Consider the following 24017-nt stretch of genomic DNA (forward strand, 5'->3'; position numbering starts at 1 on the left):
AGCGAGACTAGGGGTGCAATGATTAGTCAACGTTGTCGACAAAAATCAAAAATAGTCAACAATAAATTCCATTGTCCACTATTATCGCCACGTTTTCCCAAAAGGGTAAGGCACCTTACCTGATGATAATCTCTGCTGAGGGTCGCTTATGAACAAGTTTCGAACCGTAACAAATAATTTTGTAGCAGACCTTGCGTATCATTGCAGTACTTCGGTGATGCACAAACATTTTAGAGAAAAATATCGGACAGTTAAACAAAACGGAGTATGACTCGCCTCTGTTAGATTCAAGTACAGTGGAACTTTTGTTCTCGACCATAATCCGTTCCAGAACCCTGTTCGAAAACTGATTTTTTCGATCACCAAAATCGTTCTTCCCAATAAAAATAAAGTAAATCCTTTTAATCCATTCCAACACCCTGAATGTTTACCTCGAATGTTCAACGTAAACATAAAGCTAACCCAGGCTAATCGTCGTCGTTTACAAGTCATTTAGCACCCGGGTCTCCACAACAAGTGGTGAGCGGTTCATTGGAAAGGGGGCTCCGTTCCAACACCCTAAAAGTTGAGCTATGTTCCAACACCCTGAATGTTTACCTTGAATAATCAACGTAAACATAAAGCTAACCCAGGCTAATCGTACGTTTGCGTTATCGTAATCTTCCGTACGAAAGATTACGCTAACATGAACGTGTACAAATTAAAAAAAAAAGGATAAAGAAAAGAATTATGAATAGGATTTCTTACCTTTGTGGTGGTTAGCAGAAGGCACAGGTGGACAGTGGGGTATTCCCTAGCAAGATCAGACACTCGCACACCTCCTTTATATTTTGCTTTTATTTCTTTCTTAAATGCAATAGTTGTACGCACGACTTTTTTTACCTGTAGCAACTTTGCTGCTTGCACTGAATTTCTTCGGAGGCATAATTAGGGGCTAAAACACTTTGTACACCTATATCAAAAGCAAAAGCTAAACGACGCACGTCCGCACGCGATAAAAGTTGGTCACGAAAAGAGCGATCTACACCCGTACGCCGCTCAGCATCGCACCCTAGCGTACGCACTCTCACGCATTACCGGCGTTCGAACTCCGATTTTTTGACCAAACAGCGAAGCAAGAATTTCTGGAAATTTTTGGTCGGACTCCGATTTGTTTGAACTGAGAGGCGTTCGAAAACCGAGGTTCCACTGTACTGTAATATTCAAACCAAAATGTATAGTTTGCTATAAAGGAGAGCCTCAGCGTTATGCCAGACTGTGCCTGACAAATAAAATGCACGCAGTCCAAAGAACAAACGCTAGTTGTTAAAGGGTTGAAGATAAAAAGAAAAACATCCGTTGGTGAAATCGTTCGATTACAAACTGCTGAGAATCGTTAAGTTCTTAAGTTATAAACTTTGCAGTTGAACACAGAATGTATTTCACCAAATGCACATTAAATTTTTCTACTGTTCTACCACTGCTTGTACTTGGTTTTTCGCTACAGGGAGATGAATGTTTACTGTATTTTTTGAGTGTGTATATATATATATATATCTCATCTCATCTCATCAGCTACACCGCTTATCCTCAGTAAGGTCGCGGGGTTGCTGGAGCCCATCCCAGCAATCATGGGCTGGGGACACCCTGAACTGGTTGCCAGCCGATCGCAGGGCACACGGGGACAGACAACTCACTCGCTCAGTCACACCTAGGGACAATTTGGACCGACCAATTCACCTGAAATGCATGTTTTTGGAATGTGGAGGAAACCGGAGGAGCTGGATTTGAACCCACGCAGGAGGTTCCCATGACCTCAGAACTGTGCCGCACATGCGCTAACAACTGCGCCGCCGTGCTGCCCTACATATATATATATATATATATATATATATATATATACACAGCGGGACCTCACTACTTCGCGGGTTGAGAGCTTTGCGGGTCTAAAAAAAATACTACTAATTTTTTTTTTTAAATTATTTTATTTTATGTTTTTAAGCATTTTTGAAGGTGCGTCACTACTTCGTGGATTTTCACTTTTTGTCCCCATTAACCGCGATAACCGAGGGATTACTGTATATATATCTTGTGAATTATATTCGATTTCTTTAGATTACTGCTATATGTTATTGCACTTATTTTCATTGCACCATTGTTACAATTCACAAATGTCATAATTTAGGGCAGTTTTCTGAGCACTACGTTGTAATAATATTTTTTTTTTTTTGCCAATTTATCATGATAGTCTAGTCTTCTCTTCAAAGTATTTACTACATGTTTTACCCTGGAGTGCCATGTCTAATTTTGTTACTTCCAGTGTGTATAGTTATCCGTTGACATCAATGACAATAAAGACAATTCTATTAAATCTTTCAGGATGACAAATTTTCTTTCTACAATGCCTTTCTCTTCGTTCAGTTTAGAATCTTGTGCATTTTGTAAAGACATTGCGAGTTTCTGTACCCAGACTCGTTTAATGTCTGAAAATATTCTTGCGGCCCGGCCCAATAATATCAATAACGTAGTTGGTCGGTTGTTTGGAACCCAACCTAACCACTATTGTCGTATAGCCACCATTCCCTACGGCCTGGTGGCGCCCATCCCTCTCCAGGCCAACATAAAAATTGTGTGATGACATATAATTTAAAGCAATTTTCTCTACAAAAGCTAATAATGTGTCGTTTGTATCCCTGGTGGTCTAGTGGATAGGATCTGGCACTCTCCTTGCCATTATCCAGTTTCGATTCGTGTTGCATCAATATTTTGCAATTGTGATCAGCTATATGTATTTTGAGTGATCAATCAAAGCACAAATATGGGACCTATTTATTTTATGTGAAATCCTCGTCCTTACTGTACTTGTATTTATATGTGCCTTATATTCCAGTGTGCCTTATATATAAAAAAAAATTCACAACATTTTTGACTGTGCGCCTTATAATCCCATGCGTCTTAAAGCAATTTTTGTACAAATCCACAGTATGCTCAATAAAAGATGTATTAGTCACTGTACCCATTTTTTGTGTTTATTATCATTTGCCACATAATTAAAACAACTTCATCCTAAATTTAAGAAATAAAATGTAACTATCCCTTGTTTGAGGAATTGTTTGAATAGTCTTGATTATTGTTATTAAAACCGTTGTTAGTTGCACCCATTATTGAGACAGACTTTTGGTTTCTGTCTGTCCCTCAGAGTGCTTCCCAGGAGGTATCCACTGGCTGTCTATCGGTCAAGTGGATAAAGCCAACCTGCTGGTGAAGATCCAAGCGCTGTGCTTTCGTCTGGAGCAAAACCTGGAGTCTCAGGTCCCTCAAGTCACCCAGCGTCCTCCCACCTCCCTAGACGAGGCCAAGGAACGACTCCGCTTCCTGGTGTTGCGCCGATACCCCAGGTGAGTTCCCCGCCAACCGAACCGTTCTCCGAGTGGTTTTTGCACACGTCTGCTTGTCGGTTTCTAGATGTCTGCTGATTCTGGACGACATCTGGGACAGCCTGGTGCTCAAAACCTTTGACATTCACTGCCGAATACTTCTGACCACCAGGAATCGAAGTCTTGCCGATTCTGTAAGCGGTGAGCAACGGTTTCTGTGCTGTATTCTGCAGGAGTGGATTATAAAAGACAGCAAATTAAGATTAAGCCTAGAAAATACTTTTCAGGATTTTTCATACTATTTCGTACTTCTTCATACTACTCATGACTTTTAAATACTTTTCAGTACATTTTCTATTTTGACTTTTGATGACTTCTTAATACCTTTCAGTATTCATTGTACTTTGTATTATGTTTTCATACTTTTTAGTATTTTTTTAATGATTTTTTACTTTCCGATACTTTGTCATACTTTCCAGTACTATTCAGTACTTTTTGATTACATCATATTATACAGTGCGTTTTCATACTAGTCGTTACTTTTCCTTACTTTTTCCTAATTTTGAAGTTTATTTTTCACACTTTGATTTTTGAGTTATTTTTTTAACTTTTCAGGACTTTTTGTATTTTACTTTCTATTACTCATTAGAACCTTTTTGTCACCTTTTTTCATTTTATTACTTTTTTCATATGTTTCAGTATTCTTTTTTACTTTATACTTTGTCATACCCTACTAATCAGAACTTTATCAATTACATTTTATCATACAATACATTTTATCATACAATACATTTTATTACTATTCACTACTTTTTTATAATTTTTAAGTTCGTTTTTCATACTTTTCATTCCTATTTGTTTTTTTTCTTTTCACTACTTATTAGAACATTTTCGGCTCTTTTGTTCATTTTGGTAATTTGTTCGTACGTTTCAGTAATTGTTATGACATTTTACTATTGAGAACCTTTTTTTTTATACTTTTCGTTACTATTCAGTGTTTATTAGAATGTTTCATAATTCATTATGTTTTAAGTACTTGTAATTACTTTTAACCATTGATTTTTTTCATACTGGACAGTGCTTTTTAGTACCCTTTTACCGTATTTTCCGCACTATAAGGCGCACCTAAAAGTCCTAATTTTTTTCAAAAGCTGACCATGCGCCTTATAACACAGTGCGCCTTACATATGGCTCAATATTAAATTCGCAAGGTCTTGCAACTACGAGAAACAGCCGCCGACTCCATTTTTTGCGCTGTGCATACTGGGAAATATTAAACAACGATTCTCTTTCATACGTGCATTTGTATAAAAAATGGCTCCTGTTAAGAGACACGCGTACAACGCCGAGTTTAAACTCAAGGCGATCAGTCACGCAGCACAACACGGCAATAGAGCGGCAGCGAGAGAGTTAAACTTAAATGAATCGATGGTACGGAAGTGGAGAAAGGATGAAGATAAGCTCCGCCAAGTAAGGAAAACTCAACAAAGTTTCCGTGGCAATAAAGCAAGATGGCCAGAGTTAGAGGAGACACTTGAACAGTGGGTTGTTCAACAAAGAGCGGCAAGCAGAAGTGTCAGTACGATAACCATACGTATGAAGGCAACAGCGCTGGCACAGGACAAAAACACCGGACGTGTTGGATGGCCCATTCACTGAGATATGGTCAATTCGAACACAGCAGAAGAAGAATTCGAGGGATTCGTCGATGAGGAGCTTATAGAGTGATCTGTTTTTCTTTTGTGTGTTTATGTTTTACATTTTACAGTTATTATGTTATTGCTTTATTGTTATTGTTTTGCACTTGTTGTTTTTGCACATTGCGAGTGTCACTTTATTGCGATTGCACTAACGTTTCATTTAAAATAACAGAATCAGACGTTTTTTTCTTTGCGTGTTGACTAAATGGAGGAAAAGTAAACTATATGCCTTGATGTTGTTCAAAGATGTTAAAGATGTGTCACGAAAATGCTTTACCTCAGATAAAATAATAAAACGGCTGTTTATTTATTTTAGGAGTAAATGGAGTTGTGGAAAGCTTGTTTCTTAATAAAGTTTGACCTTTTTGAATGTTTTGTTGACATTCCCTTTAGCGTGGCAACATCTAGAGGTTGCATAACGTAACTACATTCTCTACTGTAGTCAAGTCGTCACATTTATTTACCGTAAACAGCCCTTAATCCCAAAAATGTCTCGAAGGACTGCACAAGATTACAATTACAAAATTGCACAATTACCTGATCTTAAACCAGCATGCACTTATAGCGCCTTATAATGGGGTGCGTCTTATGTATGGCAAAAGTTTTAAAATATATCATTCATTGAAGGTGCGCCTTATAACACGGTGCGCCATATAATTACTTTTTAGTACCTTTTCATACTATTCAGTACTCTTAAGTACTTGAATAGATTTTCCAAGTTATTTAATACTTTTCAAGACGTTGTTGTTCTCTGTATTAATAGTTTATAGTATTTACTTGTCTTGTCCCTACTTATAATTGATTTTCTGTATCCCCTTCATACTTTCCAATATATTTAGTTGTAGAGTAAATTGCTTTAAATTTTATTTATTTAATTTAGAATCCAATTCAGTGGTAACTGATTCGGCCAGCAGGTATTGCTAACCGTTTTCCACCTGAATTAATTTGACAAAGCCTCATATTCTCTCTAGCATTTATCATGAAGGAAGCAATACTCTTAACATGTTTTAATTTTAGCATTAAATTATTTTATTTAGTTTATTGATGTGGATAATGATTTATCAGTCCAGAAGAAAAGTAATAAAGACACACAAATAAACAATCATGTGTTTGATACTAACAAACTACGTTCATTTACCTGAAAAGGAAAAATGGATACACATAAAAGAAAAAAGGACATTGTTGACACAAGCCCATATAAATGATCAGGAGTTATTTTCATTACCTGTCAAAAGTGAAATAATATTTGATCCTGCACGAAAACAAAAGGAGTTTCGGCCTTCTGAAGAAACAAAGGAGCAGTCCGTGCTTTCTTAATTAATTTCATCAGTCTTGGGAAAAAAGTTTGGATTCTAAGTAAAAAAAAAATGGACATTAATGATGTTTAACTGTTAACTGAAGATGGAAATGTTAAGACTCTCTGTTTACCAGTTACATTTCTCAAAACAAATGTCATCCTAGATGAAACACATGGGAACAATCATTGTTTCTACACATTAAGCAGACTAGACACATTTCATAGTTGAACGTTTTGTCTTTTTCAGGAGTGAGGTATGAAGAGGAGGTGGAGAGCGGTTTAGAAGACAACAAAGCGTTGGAGATTCTGGCCCTCTACACTGGTTACGTTTTGGAAAATCTGCCCGAGGAGGCTCGGAGCATCGTCCGGGAATGCAAAGGTGCATCCAGATCCTCTTCCTCACTCACCAATGTCAAAGGAGAACCTGACCGAGAGTCCGGTCTCTGCACAATCTGGAAGACATTGTCACCTCTTTGAGCCTCTGCTTTTTTCTTGTCTTAGGCTCCCCCCTGGTAGTGTCCCTGATCGGCGCCTTGCTGAAGGAAAAACCTTCGCGTTGGAGCTACTACCTGCAGCAACTACAGCAGAAACAGTTCAAGCGCATCCGCAAGTCCTCATCTTACGACTACGACGCCCTGGACCAGGCCATGGCAGCAAGTATCGAGGTCCTGCCCGAAGATCACAGACACCTCTACCGGGATCTCGCGGTGCTGGGGCCCGATGTCAAGATTCCTGCTAAGGTCAGGGCCGTTAAAAAAAGATGAAAGGAAATTAGAACAATTTATTTAACGTTTTCAACTTATTCTGCCATGAACCTAAAATTGCCGTTCTGTATTTTCTGATCACCTAAAATTCCGGTACTTTTTCATATTTTTTTTTTGTCCTCTTCTCTACTTTTCATACTTACGTTTTCATATTTTTTGATATCTTACTACATTTGAATGCTTTTTGATATTTTAGAGTTACTTTTCTTTTTCATACTTTTCAGTAGCATTCAATACTTTTTATCTTTTTAGTATTTTTTCTTACGTTTTCAATACTTTTCAGTCCTTTTTATTACTTTTTGAAAATTTTCTGTACTTTTTCCACTTATCTTTCATTCGTTTTAGTACTTTTTCATACTTTCAGTACTATTCAGTATTATTTCTATTCAGTACTTTTCACTACTTTTTTTGAATATTTACACTTTTAGTATGTTTTCAAATAGTCAATACTTTGCAGTACGTTGTACTACTTTTTGCACTTTTTAGATTCTTTCTATTCTCTCAGTACTAATTTATATGATTCAGTACTTTGTTGCATTTATTTACATGGTTTTTCATTTTCAATGCCCTCTTCATACTTTCCAGAATTTTTAGTACATTTCAATACTTGTAATTTTTGTTTCGCTGACGTTAATGTTCAATATTCAAATCATATTTAATCATTTTTTACTTATTCTAGCTTTTTTTAAATATGTGGTTCTTATTGAAATGTTGGCCGAGGGAAGTCACGTGGACCCCATTCTGGCATCGTTTGTCCAGGTTTTGTCGGTCCTGTGGGATTTGGAGCCTGAGGAAGTGGAAGACATCTTGGAGGAGTTTGTCAACAAGTCTCTGCTTTTTGTGGACAGTCACAGCAAACCTCAGCTCTACTATCTCCACGACCTTCAACTGGACTTTTTGGTGGAGCAGAACCGTGCCCAGCTGGAGGTGTGAATCGAGCTCACAAAACCAAAAATATCGATGAACGAGATTTATTTTTGTGCTACAGAACCTTCACACCAAGGTGGTGCGCCAGTACCAGCAGCACTACAGCGAAGCTCCCCCCACATCTGCAGAAGACCAATGCCACTACTGGATCCGGTTTTTGATATACCACATGGCCAGAGCCAACCTCCCTCAGGTAACACAATGGCAACTGAAAATAAGTACCGTATTTTCCGGACTATATGGCGCACCTAAAAACCCCAAATTGGCTAGGAATTTGAAAGTGCGCCTTATAACTAGGTGTACCTTTTATACCGGAAAATACAGAGGATAATATGGAAAATGCATACAATGTTTATTCGTGTCTGTTGATTCCAGAGGTTTTACTGTATACTACCGTATTTGTGAAATGATTGATCAATCTTGCGAAACACTGTATGCAACAGGAATGGAACCCAGGTTGCGCCAGTGAAAGCACCGAATCCTAACCTCTAGACCACTGGTGATATAAATTTTGCATGAAAAGGCATTAGCTTGAATCTCATAATCCCACTATTTATACTCACTGTACCAGAAACAAATTTTAGAGAATGGAGGAAACAAAGTCGTCCTAAAAGATATAAATAAACGCAAAATCAGATTTGTCATAAGTTAAACCAAAATTGTTTCCCTTAGTTATTATCATGTGGTATTTAAAAAAAAAGCCTGGACGACTGCATATCAGATAGAGTGTAAAGTGTGCAACGTTCGTTTCAGTCTTTGGTGTTCTGAAATGAAAAAGGCCTAAAATTGTTTTTGTCTTACCAGGAGCTGTTCGATCTGTTGTTCTCTCTGGACTGGGTCGCACACAAGGCCCGCCTACTGGGCCCGGCTCATCTCATCAACGACATAGTAGAATACGGACCAGTTTTGGACAGAAAGGTCAGCAAAATTCCGAATTTATCACAGTAAAAAAATGAAAAGTACTCTGAGATATTTTCGATTTTCACTTTAAATGCAATGAAAACCAATAAAGTATTGTAATTTACAAACAATTTGCTGCCAGGTGACTAACTTCAGTGGCTAGAGAATGTAACGGTGGGGAAAAAAGTCCCAGAAGAGCTGTGGAAGGGAGTGAAACTGAAAGAGGAAGCAGGAGTAGCTAATGGAAATGAAAGCAGCTAGCAGCTAGCCATAGCCTGCAACGAGGCTAACATGAGCAGCTAGAGAAGGAAACAGTGGAAAATAGTGGAAGATGCTTAAGTCACCGGACTCTACTATGTAAGGCGAGTGACACTGAGAGAAGTAGATAACAACAACAAATGTAGCTAGCTGCAAGCCGTAGCCTGCAGCCAGGCGGCTAGTATTAGTGGCTAGAGAAGGAAACAAACATAAAAACAAAAATCACTAGACTCCGCAACTATCACATGCAGTGGGTAACGTGAGTGGCTAGAGAAAGAAATAATGGAAAAAGTGCCAGATTCCCAAATCGCAGAAGTGAGCGACATTTGCTTGCATGAGCAGCTGTGGAACCCAAGTGATTTTCATAGAGCAGCTTGCAAACACAATAGCTATAAAACTTAGCCTGCAGTCAGGTGGCTAAGATGAGTGACTTGAGAAGTAAGAAGTGTAAAAAGGTGCTAAATTTGTGAATCACAAAACCCAGTGCATGAGCAGCTATGAAAACGGTGGGGAAAAAAACAGTTACTATCAGCAAAAAGGGGAATTGTAAAAGGCAAAGCAGGGGCAGCTAATAATTACAAAAGCAGCTAGCAGTGAGCCGTAGCTTGCAGCCAAGTGGCTAACGTGAGTGGCTCAAGAAGGAAATGGTGGGGAAAAAAGTTGAAGGTCCCTGAATCATGGGACTTGATGATGTGCGTGGAGGAAGGTGAGTGACACTGAAGAACAAAGCCGTAGCACCTAACAACAGCGGCTAGCGGTGAGCCAGGGTCTGCAGCCAAGTGGCTATAATGAGCGGCTAGAGAAGGAAACATTGAGAAAAAATTCACAATTTGCTTCCATAGGTTAACTTTAATATTTTGGGCATGTGCCTTGCGCTTCGTTCGATTGCAGAAGTGTGCTTTGGCGCAAGAATAGCATTTATTTTATTTTTTTTCCAGAACAGTGATGTACGAAGTCACTTCCAGGAGTTTTTGTCCCTCAGTGGACATCAGCTGGAGCAGCGACCATTTCCAGACGTTGTCCAGCTCGCTTTGTCGCAGCCTCAGGAATCCGAAGTTTACCGGCAAGCTCTGAAACAAGCTCAAGAACGAGCCACAAACGGGAAGCTCTACTTTGACTGGCTGTAAGCTAACAGAATGTCCGCCTTGGGGACATGTCATCCTACTTATGATTGGTTTGTGTGTAGGAACAAAGACAGTGTGGAGAGTCTTACCCGGCTGGTGATCCATCCCCACCAGGGCTCGGTCTATGCCGCCTGCTTCTCCCACGACGGAAGCAAAATCGCAACTTGCGGCTCCAGTAAGACGCTCAAGGTGCAGTGAAGCCTCGTTTATAGTGGGCAAGGGTTGTATTCCGAAGATAAGTTGTGATGGTCACGGCCTCGTTTCAATGGTTATGGTGTTTTTGGCCTCCCTTTAGCATCTTTGGACCCATAGCCAATTTAAGAAATTAAGAAAGATGCCTTGCTTTCTTTCCATCTCTCACTCTATCTCCATCTAATTTGCTCTGTTTCTTGCTCTCTCTCTCTATATATATTTAATTTGATCGATTTCTTGCTCTTACCCTCTTTCTATCTTTATTTCTCTGTTTTTCTATTTCTTTTCTTTTCTCTCTCTTGCCCTCTATCTCCCCCTCTCTTACTCCATCTGCGCCGCAATCCCACGTTCCTAGGTATTCCGGAGTACGTCTGGCGAGAAGCTGACAGAGATCCAAGCCCACGACGACGAAGTCCTGTGTTGCGCCTTCTCCCCCGACAACCGTCTCGTGGCCAGTTGCTCCAGTGACAGAAAAGTCAAGGTCAAACGCTAACGACTTCCGACTACATTTCTTCTTTTCGTGCAACTTTTTTTCTCTTTGCAGGTGTGGAACGCCGAGCAGGGAATATTGCTTAGAATCTTTAAAGTGGAGCACGAAGAGCAGGTCAACCACTGCCAGTTCACCAACACCACACGGCCCCTCCTGCTGGCCACCTGCTCCAACGACGCTTTCATGAACGTCAAGGTCAATGCAGCTCATAAAGCTGTGTGCTATGGCCACTCCTAGTGGTGTCAAAATTAGGCATTATTTTTGATATCTCGGTTTACAATTTTTTGATCTGCCGTTTTTTCTTACTGTTTCCTTCTCTAGCCTCGCATGTTAGCCACTTGGATGCAGGCTATGGCCTTCTGTATGCTGCTATTGTTAACTCTTCATTGTAAATCAGGGGTGTCAAAGTCAAATGGACCAAGGGCCGAATAAAAAGTTTGACTACAATTTGAGGGCCGGACTGATCAAATGTTTTAAATGAAAGAATTTGCTAATGCTACTTGCTTATATTGTGCTTGTCACAGCCAGCGACCCCCAAAGCAATGTTATACAATACTAAAGCTAACCACTAGGCTAAATATGTATTCAGTTCAGGTAGACGGCAGCCTGAAAAATTATACTTAAAATGAGGGGAAAGGATTGCTCTGGTCTGCATCAATTTTCAATTGTTCAATGTTTTAATTGAGTAACGCTAGATTGCTGATGCTAGAAATTAATGTTGCTTATAATCATTATAAATATTATTAATAGTTAATGCTAATAGAGGTGACGGTGTCCTTGATGTCCGCTGCTTGAACGTAGCAAGTTGTAAATGTTGTGTGGGTCGCAGCTAGCGACCCCTAAAGCGCTGACAATACAGATACTAAGGATACAAGCTAATCGCTAAAGCTAAATTTGTTTACACTACTTAAAATTATTATATTTTGCATAGTACAGTATTCTGTGCATTCATTTTCAGTTTTCCAATTTTTTTAATTGAGAAGATTGATGATAAAAGTTTCTTTATCAACGTTAGCCGCCATTATTCAGGCGCCCTGAGTAGTCTATAGTTTCTATTTTAGCAAAAGTGGGCTAAATTGAGTGCCAAAAAACAATTACAATGACAATTTTCTTTGATTCACCTATATTTTTTTAAATCAATTGAATATGTCTATTTACCAAAATCAAAACTTTCTTAGAGAAGAAGAAAATTATGCAATGATTCTGGCCACACTTTTGACATACGTAGGGTAAATCAAGCTTGTTGCGTCCTTCAGTATCAATCACCTTCCACAGAATCATGCATCTTCAACCCACTTTAGCCACTACGCTGCAGGCTATTGCTCAGGGCTAGCTGCTATTGTTAGCTGCCTAGTTTAAATAAAGCTTGGGAAGTGTTATACTTCAGACTTTGGTAGTTTCCTCTTGAAATGCACACACTTTTTGTGCCATTCTAAGCTACAACTATGATTATTACTTTTAGTGGGGAATTTTTTCACACTGTCCCTTATAATTCCATCTTCATCCATGTTCCAGCTGTGGAACCTGAACAAACCCTCATCTCAAAACACCTTGTTCGGCCACCTTGAGCCTGTCAACCACTGCTGCTTCTCCCCCAACGATGCTTACCTGTCCACTTCCTCCAATGATGGCACCGTCAAGGTGAGCGCCTCCTTTTTTCCAGCCAGGCCACGCCCACTAAATACCCTGCTCCCTCCAGCTTTTTGACGTGTCCTCCGCCAACGAGTGGAAGACAATAAATGTGCAAGAGTGGTGCGTCGATGCCGGCGAGGATGTTCTGGTCAAGTGCAGCAGCTGGACTGGCGACGGAAAGCGTTTGGTTTGCGCCGTCAGGAGCGCCGTTTTGGTTTGTCCGGTTCGATACAATGCCTTGCCAAAGTCTATTATGCCCCCCCTTCTTGGATTATTCCACTTGTATTCGACCTTTCGGGACGTTTCAGGCTTCAGACTTAACCTCTTAAGACCTGGTGTACACATAAGTGTACATCAATCCACATCATACAAGAGCTTTGGTCTCAAGAGGATAATACAGAAAATTGATGAGATGAGATGAGAATTACCAAAATATTTGGTTAATTTATTTTGAAATAAAGATAATAATGAAAATGGAAACAATAATGAAAACATAGAAATTATATAAAATTCAAAAGATTACATAGTATAAAATATTGAAATGTTGATAATCTTTCAAATTTTGTACATATTTTTATATTTTGTATTACTATTTTTCATGTTTCTATTTTATTATTTTTATTAATATCATTATTTTGTTAATTTCTAGGTTATTCTTTTTTAAATTACAATTAATTTGAAAAAATAAAAATCGTAAAAGGACAAATAATATTCTATGGCTTTTTTATTAGCAAAAAAAAATGAAATATGAAATGTATCTATTTTCACTTGAGAATTGTGTCAGACTTCATGATTCTTTTTGTCTGAAAGCTGGTCAAAGGCTGATAATTCGACAGATGGGGTCAAACTCTTTGGCAAGGGTACACCTCACATGATTTTGTTATTTTGTTTGCCAAACGTTTGCGGCTTTTGCACAGGTAATGGAGGTGGGGACGTCGCAGATGCTGCTGGAGATTCGAACCGGTCGGATGAGCATGGTCCAGTTCTGCCACACATGCCCCGTCGGAAACTTGCTGGCCATCGCCTTCTCCAACTACGCTGTGGAGGTCAAACTTGTGCTTTTCAAACCACCCTTTGTATTTTATTGTTTCTATTTTTTTTATGTTTTTGTTGATATCTTTAATACAACTGGAAGCACAATCAAACATGCATTGTACTTTTTTTTCAAAGTGCATATGCAAAACAGTTGGACCTCACAAAATCCTGGGTGTAGGATTTTCAAATGACAGCAGAGGACTCATACGTAAACAAACAAACAAAAGTACGACCCAGGCCCCACCAAGGCCTGAGTTTACGTGGTTGGCTATGTGTGTGTACTCAAAAACATACTTTTTGGTTTGAACAAATTTATTGACACTAATAACAAAAAAAACAATCATGACAATCACAACAGCAAACAAGCACAATCACAATATTATATTCCAATATGATGTTATTAACAGCAAACACAATGTGAGGGTTTGAACAACCCTTCTCGAAAATCCTATTAGCAATCAAGCATATTCACAATTTCATTATATAACATCTTTGTTAGTGTCAATAGATCCGTCCAGGCCAAAGTCGATTGGTCTGAACAAATCCCTTGACACCAACAACAGAAAACAATCTTGACCAACACAACAGCAATCAAGCACATTCACAATATTATATTCCAATATGACGTTTTTAACAGCAAACACAATGTGAGGTTTGAACAACCCTTCTCGAAAAACATATTAGCAATCAAGCATATTCACAATTTCATTATACTGTATAACATCTTTGTTAGTGTCGATAGATCCGTCCAGGCCAAAGTTGATTGTCCTTGGTCTGAACAAATCCACCGACACCAACAGCAGCAAAAACAAAAACGACAATCTCAACAGCCATCAAGCATATTCATCAATTAAACAATTTCAGAGTTATTTTCTTTTAACAGTAGTTAACCAGCGTGTAAAAGGCAATACTATTGTGCAAGGGCATAGCTCTGCCATCCCACCCTCCCAAGCAGCATTCTGACAGTCCTCTGTGTGGGTCTTCTCCCTTCTGTGTGGGTCCTCTCCTTCTGGGTTCCACAACCCAGGCCGTTGCTGCCGGGACTCCCACAGTGTAGCTCCCGTTGCTGCCGGGACTCCCACAGTGAAAACATACACACATAAAAACAAAAAGCTACTTCATAAGGCACTTATCGAGGGGGACAAACGTTTGAAGCTTTTGAAGTAAGAGGTAGCCACTTTTGGTAAAAGTGAGTGGTGAACTTGATCCTCTTAAGTTTCGGAAAGAGTATAGTCTCCTTGAGCCAAAGTATGGGTACCAAGTAGACTTCAACGCAGGAATAAACATCCCCTTACAAGCCAAAATTAGAAGGCTTTAATATATTTCTGGGTAGAATTCAATGCAGTAGAAATGTCCCTTGCACCAATTATTGCTATCGAAGGGAAGGGAAGGTTTTAAATTCACCCAGAGAATAACTGACATGGTATCAAAACAGCCCTATATACAGGTTGGGGCAGCAATAGAACATAAGACTAAGATTTCAGAGGGATCCGTTTGCATTTTGTTACACCTAGCCAGTAAAGTTCGATCTGAACCTCAGCCTGGTTCTTTTATCTTAAATGCTCTTTATGCTACAAATGTAAACCAGGATACGACATATTCTTGTTCAACTATTTACTGGATGCCAGAAAGATGGAATACACAGCTGTGGAGCCTTTTTCGGTGTGACACAAAAGTTTTTTTTATCTAAGATAGTGCCCATACAGTAACACCTCGGTTATCGCGGTTAATGGGGACCAAAACTACCCGCGACAAGTGAAAATCCGCGAAGTAGCGGCGCACCTTCAAAAAATAAAAAAAATAATAAAAAAAAAAATATATATATATATATATATATATTTTTTTTTTTTAAATATTTTTTAGACCCGGTTAATGGGGACCAAAACCACCCGCAAAAACTGAAAATCTTTGAAGTAGCGATGCCCCTTCAAAAAGAAAAAAAAAAGATTTTATTTATTTATTTATTTTTTTTTACCATTACAGACCGCGAAGCTCTGAATCCGCGAACGTCGAACCGCGAAGTAGCGAGGTCCCACTGTACTCTTATACTGTCTTCGCTGCCCACCCATGCAGAGAGAGAGAAAGGGGGGAGGAGTGGCTCAGCCTCTTCCATGTGCCAATGTGAGACTCAATGGCCCAAACTGGTTCAAACTTGATCACGTGTGCAAGAATACTTTTGGATAGGAAGATACTCAGCAAGAAAGGTCACAGCAACTAGCAAATCGACTCAAGTCTCTTATCTAATATCTGAGAGGCCTAATCGAACGGAGACATTTGTATTATGTGAGAAAGTTTGGACTTGGAATAATCAACTCTGTGCAGCATTTTAAACTGGATAAGCGCCAGTCAAACACAAGAGGTGTAACTTAGTATTCTCTTCGACAAAAATCATTATCAATCGGTAGCCCCCGTCCTTTTTTCCATGCGACCTGAATCCTAGTACGGGATTGTTCGCTCTGTAACTGTAAATTCTCAAAATCATTCCTTTCTGCGATGGGTTAATTAAGAGCAATACTTCACAGACCTGTCTTGGAGAAGTGAGGTTGGAAAACTAGTGAAACGTTTTCAGAAAAATATTGCAGAAATACTGCTAAAATTGTATTTTGAATCTGCTTTCCAGGAAAACGGTGATGTGTCTCCAGATGCAGGAGCATCAGGAGGATTATTAAGGAGAATAGGTAACAGGGGAATACCTTTGACTTTATATCAGATACAGGCCACGGTAGACGGAGAGAATAATAATAATAGGAGTAGTAGGAATAATAGGAGCAGTGCCATCAAAAGATCTAGGTGCGGGAACAGTAATTAGGTTTTTGATTAGAGAAGTTATTCCGCGATTTGGCATACCGTCAGAAATAAGCTCGGATAACATTTGTTCAAAAGGTCGTGAAGGGCATCTTACAAAAACTACACATTAAACAACGGTTCGGTGAGGTTTATCAACAAAGTCAAGGGATGGTGGAAAAGAGTAAATGGAATATTAAAATCAAAGATAAACAAGATCTTTGTGAGTACTAGGCTCGACTGAGGGGATGCGCTACAGTTAGCGCTGATGAGTTATCGCATGCAAACTCATTGGATCACGCATTTAACACCGCATGAAATGCTAACAGGCAGACCAGCACCGCATCTAGGAGGTCCCTATAAGGGGCCGCCACTTGAGCAACTACAAACTGAACTGAGAGACTGTATGAGACAATTGACGGCTGTCATCTACCGGCTGGTTAAGAGACAAGAGTCCAAGGTCGAACAACCATTTGAAAAGACGTCCCAGGGGATCTCGTCTACATCAAGGTTACGACGAAAGAGGAACCATCCGAGGCGTGAGGGACCGTACACCGTCGTGAGGGCAACGCTGGCCGCAGTCCAGGTCGAGGGCAGCTCAAAAGGGTACCATCTGAACCGCGGTACCACGGCTCACGCTGCCACCGTCAACGAGACCAAGCAAGATCAACAGGGCAGTAACGTTAAAATTAGGAAAACAAAATGTGGATGACAAAGCTGTGTGTGATAATAAATTGTCTGATATGATTGTTACTAGGAGCAGAGCTCGAGAAATCGCAGCGGCGAATGGAAATTGTGGTTCCGAAAGTGCAACCGGAGATCCAAGAAGCGACGCTGCAGTTGCAGACCATGACGCATCCTAGAGACAGCGGCCCGGTTAAGTGTGACACTACTGTATAACATGCCAAAACGGTTGAGGATTTGGAAAGTACAAGTACATTTTACCTCATGAAGGGCTCAATGGCCCTGAGGTATGGAAGCTCGAAAGTACCAAAATCAAAAATATTACAGGAAAAAAGAAAAATGTGAGATATGACGAAAATGTGTAAAATATAATTTTTAGAATATGGTTTCATAAGAAACATGCACTCGGAAACTTTTAAAGGGACAGTGTGTATACATTGACCCCAAGATGTCTTTGCACTGTGGAGTGCAACCGAAGTAAAAGTGCTGAACAGGATAAATAAGGAGAGTCACAGTGCCCAAAGAAGCACTATTTTCTTCTAATTATTACTCTAGTTTACAGTCACGTAGTCACACCAGCGGTCCCTGTTTTGGATGTAAATTGCTAAAAATACTTTATAAGAAAGCTAATTAAACGATTTAGGTTCACTATCAAGACATTTCTAATAAAAACTCGCAGGAAAAAACCTTAACCGAGAACGGACGTTTTATCCAGAACCTGTAGCAAAGAAACTCAAACGTTTTGATTGGGTAAGTGTTAGGAACTATAAACAGGACATGCGCATTTTGCTCCATTGCCCAGCGCCTGTGCTAAAAGTAAATACGTAAGTATCTTCAGTTGTAGGAATTTGACATTTTCACAAAATAACTTGGCTTGCATCAGGTTTTGAATCAATAATTTGAGACAAATTGACAGACAAAGTGAGCCTCAGCACTCATAAGTGACGGCGGGAGGGAGTCGAATTTTAAGTCGCTCGACACTCAAAACGTCACACAGTGAAAATTAAAATCGCTGAATGAAAGTACCGTAGAAATACTACGACAGTAATACGGTAATAGAGAAATGCCCCTAGAGCAAGGGTGTCAAAGTCATTTGAACTCGGGGGCCACACGATAGAACAAACATTCTGTCGGGGGCCTGACTGGTAGATTCAAGAGAAAGAAAATGAGAGAGAAATAAAAGAGAAAGAGGGAAGGAAAAGGAGAGGGGGAGAGAGCATGAGAAACAAAAAAGTCAAAAGAAAGGGGGAGGAAGAAAGAAATCAAAAGAGAAATAGAAAGACAGAAGGAGAGAAAGGAAAGCGTGAAGGGTAGGAAGAAAGAGAAAAGAGAGAAAAGGAAAAATGAAGGTAGGGCAAAAGAAGTTAAAAAGAGACACAGTAAGTGAAAGAGACAGAGACAAAGTGGGAGAGAAAGCGAAAAGAAATACAGAACAATGTCTTTGTTCAAGGCACCTGGGTTTCATAATTCAACCTGCAGCCTCTTTGACACCTGTGCCCTAGAGGTATACTAAACAGTATCACAAAACTAACGATTCAATATGGTATTTTAAAACAAAGACATGGTACACTACGTCAATTGAAAATAAATAACTACAGAACTAAATACCAAGTTAAGTGCAAAAAGGGCATTTATGAGCTGGCTCTCTTCAATAAATTGAGAAAAAAGCAGTTTTGTCTAAAGAAAAAGACTGACTTAACCAATTACCAACAGCAATGACGTAATCTCGAAGCGACGAGATCTCATTAGCTAAGATCGGCGTGCAGAAAAATAAAATCTCATACAGCAATACAGAGTAACGATGAAGCTTGCAATGCGTTGATCTTTGTTAACGAGGAATTAAATGATAATGACAATTTAAAGGAAAAGTTTGCGTCCCCAGCATGAATGATGCATCTGGGACACAGGTACATGGTGAAATGAAAACACTGAGTGTATACAAGATAATTATACAGAATAGTTTAAAAAGAAAGAATGTTTAAATAGCAAAACTAATCATCTCTCGTTGAATATGCGAATGGCAAAAGGGTAAGAATTTTTAAGACGTGTAGTTATGCTCCTAATAAAGCAAGGGCGAGTAAAACAAAGAAGACGACTGGAAACCGTCCATAATTTCAGTGTCCATCTTTTCGTTGGTTATAAATGGCCAAATTCAAAAGAGGCGTAATACATAAAAAGATTGTTTCCTTAGTTTTTCTCATATTCAATAATAGATTACTAGTGGTATGAATGATTTCGAATTATCAAAAAATTGAAAGAAGTTTGAAAATGACGACATATTATCACAGGGAAGAAAATTGGAGACTAGAAATCATTAATAACGTAGCTGAAGCTATTTCAGTCACTGAATGAAATATTTCTTTTAAAAAGAAAAGAAAAAAAGAAACAAAGGGAACTAAGACGATTGCGTAAAAACGAAGATTGTTGCGCGGAATAAAAGATTAAGATAGTAATATAAAATAAATACGATTCAACAAGATAATTCATGAGTGACAAGTAGGTATTACTTTATATCGAATCAACAATAAGAGATTATGATTACAGAGGGATGAAAAGACAATTAGAAATTTTTGACATTGAGTTCGAGTTGGCAGTTTTTTAGGACAATTGAGTCCACACTGAATTTTTTTAGAATGAGCGTTACGTTCGACAAATGATTAATAAATGTGAAACAATAGCTGACTTATGGTTTGGTTAAGTTAAAATGAAACAATGTCTATGGAAAAGAGCATTTTTGTTTTAGAAGACAATGAGAAAAAGATTGATCAATCCTGGAAAGGATTAAAGGAATTCAAAATAACGGATTAGTGGATTTAGAGACAACCATACAAGACGATTTTGGTGATTTAGAAATATAACTGCATGGGAAATGAATGGAAATTAATTAAACTAAGATAATTAATGTCTACTAGTACTTAAATTTAGAGAAAAATTTAGAAATTGAATAAACTGGCTAATTCACTAAAACATCTCAGTACGTAAGCACGATGAGACTTAACGAGACTCTAAGTGCCCCTGAATTACACAAAAAAGTTAACCTAGTATATTGTTTTGTTTAATTCCGAAAGGAAAGGAAAAAGAAACACTAAGACAAACATACAACATAAGTTATTTAAATAAGGATAAGTTGCTGAAAATTGGGTATGAAAAACTTGAGACAAAAGTATGAAAAACAACACATTAGGTAGTGTTTTTGGAGTTCCCCAGGGTCTTGAAAAGTACTATATAAATCCAGACCATTTATGATGGAATGGAATATACCTTTACGGACATAGTTACAAAACGGGTTCACATATTGTAACTGACAATTAAATTTGGCATGACACTCCATCTTCAGAGTTAGGTAAAGGATCGGAAAATATAAGGTTATAGTTGTAATTAATACAATATTTACACAAGAATGTGCATTTAAAATGTTACATACAGTTGAGGTTTGTGTAAATATGCATTTGGTGAAAAATAGTCATTGTAGTGCAAAAAAGAAGTTGTCAGCATTGTGCAAAACATATAACAGTATTTTATAGATAAGCTATGAAAATAAAAGGAAATTATTAAAAGGATCAATATCTAATTGAAGGCAAATAAACATAGACATAACATGTTGTTTTGCTTTAGAATAAGAAGATACGTACCACGCAATACATAAAATTTTGTTATAGAAAAAGATGCTGAGCACAGGGGTGAACGAATTAATCAGATAGATAGATAGATAGATACTTTACTCATCCCCTGAGGGAAATTCACATTTCCAGCAGCATCCCTGAGCTGAGAACAATACAATAACAATAACAAACAATAGTAAAGCCAAAAGAATACAATATACAAATACCCAGTGTGACGTGCAAATGCCCACTTTAGCATGTTATATAGAGTAACTAAATAGTGCTACGCAGAATACATATTGCAGTAAGATTCGGTAATGTCCAATGTAGGTGGTGTTGTTTAATGTACGTATTTTTGCGAGATGAAACTCATATCCGTAGGATAGAAAGTAATCCAAGTGTTGCAAGGCACTGATAAAGTACGCAAAAATAAATAAACAAATAAATAAATCACAAAAGTAGCGAAAATAACACGAGAGCTGCTGGAGTGGCTGCCATTCGTGACGGCGCCGGAAGTAACATTATCAAATACATTTTTCCACAATTGGGTCAGAATTAAACCTCTAGGGTTTAATCATGCCATTCATGTGCAGTAAACCAAAGGAGAACAAGAAATGGGATGGTAAAGTATTACGATAATGTAAATCCTACTACAGAAATTCTATGAAATTACTAGAAAACGGAATATAGAGCTTGAAAAACGGGACATAGTATATGGTACGGCTATAATTCTAAAAAGACCAACTACAGAAATTCTGCAAGAATACTGCTGCAAAACTACAACAGCATTAATACTAGCGCTACTAAAAAAAAAAAATCCTTCAAAAATACTACAACAGACTTCGAAAATATTACAGAATCTTATTGTAAATATGTAAATATTATAAGATACTACTGCAGGAATGGTTGAGTTAAGTGCAGACCGGACCAGAACTCAATCGCTTAACGACCAGGTACTTCTATTCAGCAAAATTGTCCAACGCTCAGGGAAAAAACAAAACAGCAACTGGCCTACAGGCAAACGGGAACTCAGACTAGGAATACTCATAAAACAGGCTTTTACTCAGACCGGCAAGCCCTTAAGAAGGACACTCGCAAATTAGACGGTCGCCACGGCGACCATGCTGGACATGACAGAAATACTACATACGTGCACAACTACAATAACACAGTTGTATCTCTACTTATAAGTTTAATTGGTTCTAGTAGTAAATATGGAATGATGAAACTATTGTAAATCGAAACACATTATCAATTTGAATCAATTGGATTGAAACGGGATTAGTCCGTTCCGAAAGCAAACGAACCTTGTTGAATCAACTGCAATTGCCCTGAAGGTATGCTGGTGTTCAGTAGGGGTTCATACATATACACAAAATAGATAAACATGAAATAAATACAATGAAATATAACATACGGATTGATGAAAAATTGTCTTCTGAAAAAGCTCTCCATATAATTGTTTTTTGAGATTAATAATAAAATAAAATAATAAAAAGTGCATACAAATTTTTTCTCGGATGTGATCAATCTACAAAAGAGAACACTCAAACACTCAAATCAGGGTAAATGATTCTGACAAGGATAATGGTTAAACTGATCCAGTGACTGTATTTAGTGAAAAAGCAAAATTCGAAATTTAGAACTGACAATTTAAAAAATAAATTGTTTATCTTCCAGTTGGAATTTTGGGATAGAATGCTCAAAATGGATAGGGCATCTTATAGTGGGGATTTTGATTTTCACTTAAAATAAATATAAAGACGTGCAACCAGTCGGAGTGCCGATGGACTACCGAAAACCAAATGTGTTAACGACAGTACAGACTAAAGTGACGGATAATATGCTAAACCTTAATGTGACGATACAGGCGAGAAGGGTACCGACACGCCAAAGTCCAGAAAAACCAACACCCACGGCGACAGCACTGAAGAGTGAGGTTACAACGCCGACAGCCAAAAATGAGTGCACGGCCAGTACGTAAAGTTCGGGAAATTGTGTAGGAGAGGAAAACCGTAACCCTAACTCGGTAGTTGTGTAGGCACATGGTCTCAATGTGCACTGACTTAATTAGACTAATTAACTTAAATTTGTGTGGGCCATCTGTCTTGTTTTATGTTTTATGTTTGTTCAATGTTGTAAGTGTTTGTATTCTTTCCTGTATTCTTATCTTTCTTGTCTATATGGTTGTCCGGCGTTTAATCGGCCCACGTAACTGAAAGGATTAACAGAAAAATATCGAAGGAAAAGGAAAAAGGGAACAATACAGTACTCATTGAGACGAGAAAAACGTTTTTGAAGAGGAAGACGGTTTAAAATGTATTGTTTTAGATAGAACCGATAGCACGTCTCGTTAGGAATCGAAAACGTTCGTTTTTTTTAGAAATCGTTTTGACGCTAAGGGTGTGCAACATAACGTCCGAGAGCCTATGGAGTTCCCAGAAAAATAAATGTTTTTTCAGTTGGAAAACGATGAATTTAGAAGTGAAAAGTCTAGAAAAATTATGTTTGGTTATTTTAGGTGATTTAGATTATGTTAATGCCAGAATAACACCAAGAAAGGATAGAATAATGACAAAAAGAAAAAGTTAACCTATTTCGGTTTTCAGTTCAAAATTGGAAAATTAAGGTATGTGAAGACGAGGAAAAATCCAATTGAGTGAATTGGAATGGAGTAATTTGAGATGGAAGCATTGTTGTACGAGAATAGTGGAATAGCGTGAGTAAATACTTTCTTTTCATTGAATATGGAGGAAAGATTCATTGAGTCGAATAAAAATGAGTAAGATGAATCATTGTGAATCAATGCACGTCATTTTCACATTAAGTAGGTGAAGCTACCAATACTTTGCCACTACTCTGTATTGATTTTCAATTTTTTTTTTTTTTTTTTTTTCTGTTACCTTATCCCCCCTTTTGGGAGTTTATACTCCCATTTTGAATGGAAATTAAAATTGAAAATCAATACAGAGTAGTGGCAAAGTATTACAAATCATAGACATCAATACACGGACAGAGTTTACGCGAATCGAAAATAAAATAAAATTCTGGCGGTCAGCCTGCTGTGATCATTCTAACTTTCATTGTTCATGTTTCATTTACAAAAACCCCCAACACTCCAAACATCTGACCCATGCACTAACCCCCCCTTCATTTATCTTTATCCGTACACACTGGATTATACACGCGGACCGTCGACGGTTGATCGGTACGTGATAAAGGTAAATGAATAAATGAACTGATAAGTGAGTGATAACAAATTTCGGTAACAG

At 38.3% G+C, this 24017-nt stretch overlaps 1 protein-coding gene across 2 annotated transcripts in view; it reads left to right on the forward strand.

Annotated features, from left to right (window-relative positions):
* The window catches only part of apaf1 (apoptotic peptidase activating factor 1), a 46661-nt gene that overhangs the window by 7537 nt on the left and 15107 nt on the right, over positions 1–24017 (forward strand). For both annotated transcript variants that reach the window (XM_088346928.1, XM_088346927.1), the window contains exons 4-17: positions 3179–3377; positions 3445–3557; positions 6601–6732; positions 6855–7093; positions 7877–8044; positions 8106–8237; positions 8849–8962; positions 10141–10325; positions 10389–10515; positions 10874–10999; positions 11063–11203; positions 12524–12649; positions 12708–12854; positions 13558–13686. In XM_088346928.1, the coding sequence (XP_088203054.1) occupies positions 3179–3377; positions 3445–3557; positions 6601–6732; positions 6855–7093; positions 7877–8044; positions 8106–8237; positions 8849–8962; positions 10141–10325; positions 10389–10515; positions 10874–10999; positions 11063–11203; positions 12524–12649; positions 12708–12854; positions 13558–13686 (2078 nt within the window). The remainder of the gene's footprint in view (positions 1–3178; positions 3378–3444; positions 3558–6600; positions 6733–6854; positions 7094–7876; positions 8045–8105; positions 8238–8848; positions 8963–10140; positions 10326–10388; positions 10516–10873; positions 11000–11062; positions 11204–12523; positions 12650–12707; positions 12855–13557; positions 13687–24017) is intronic.

Source organism: Urocampus carinirostris, chromosome 11, assembly GCF_059441175.1.
Source record: "Urocampus carinirostris isolate Australia breed hairy pipefish chromosome 11, RoL_Ucar_1.0, whole genome shotgun sequence".
Taxonomy (NCBI): domain Eukaryota; kingdom Metazoa; phylum Chordata; class Actinopteri; order Syngnathiformes; family Syngnathidae; genus Urocampus; species Urocampus carinirostris.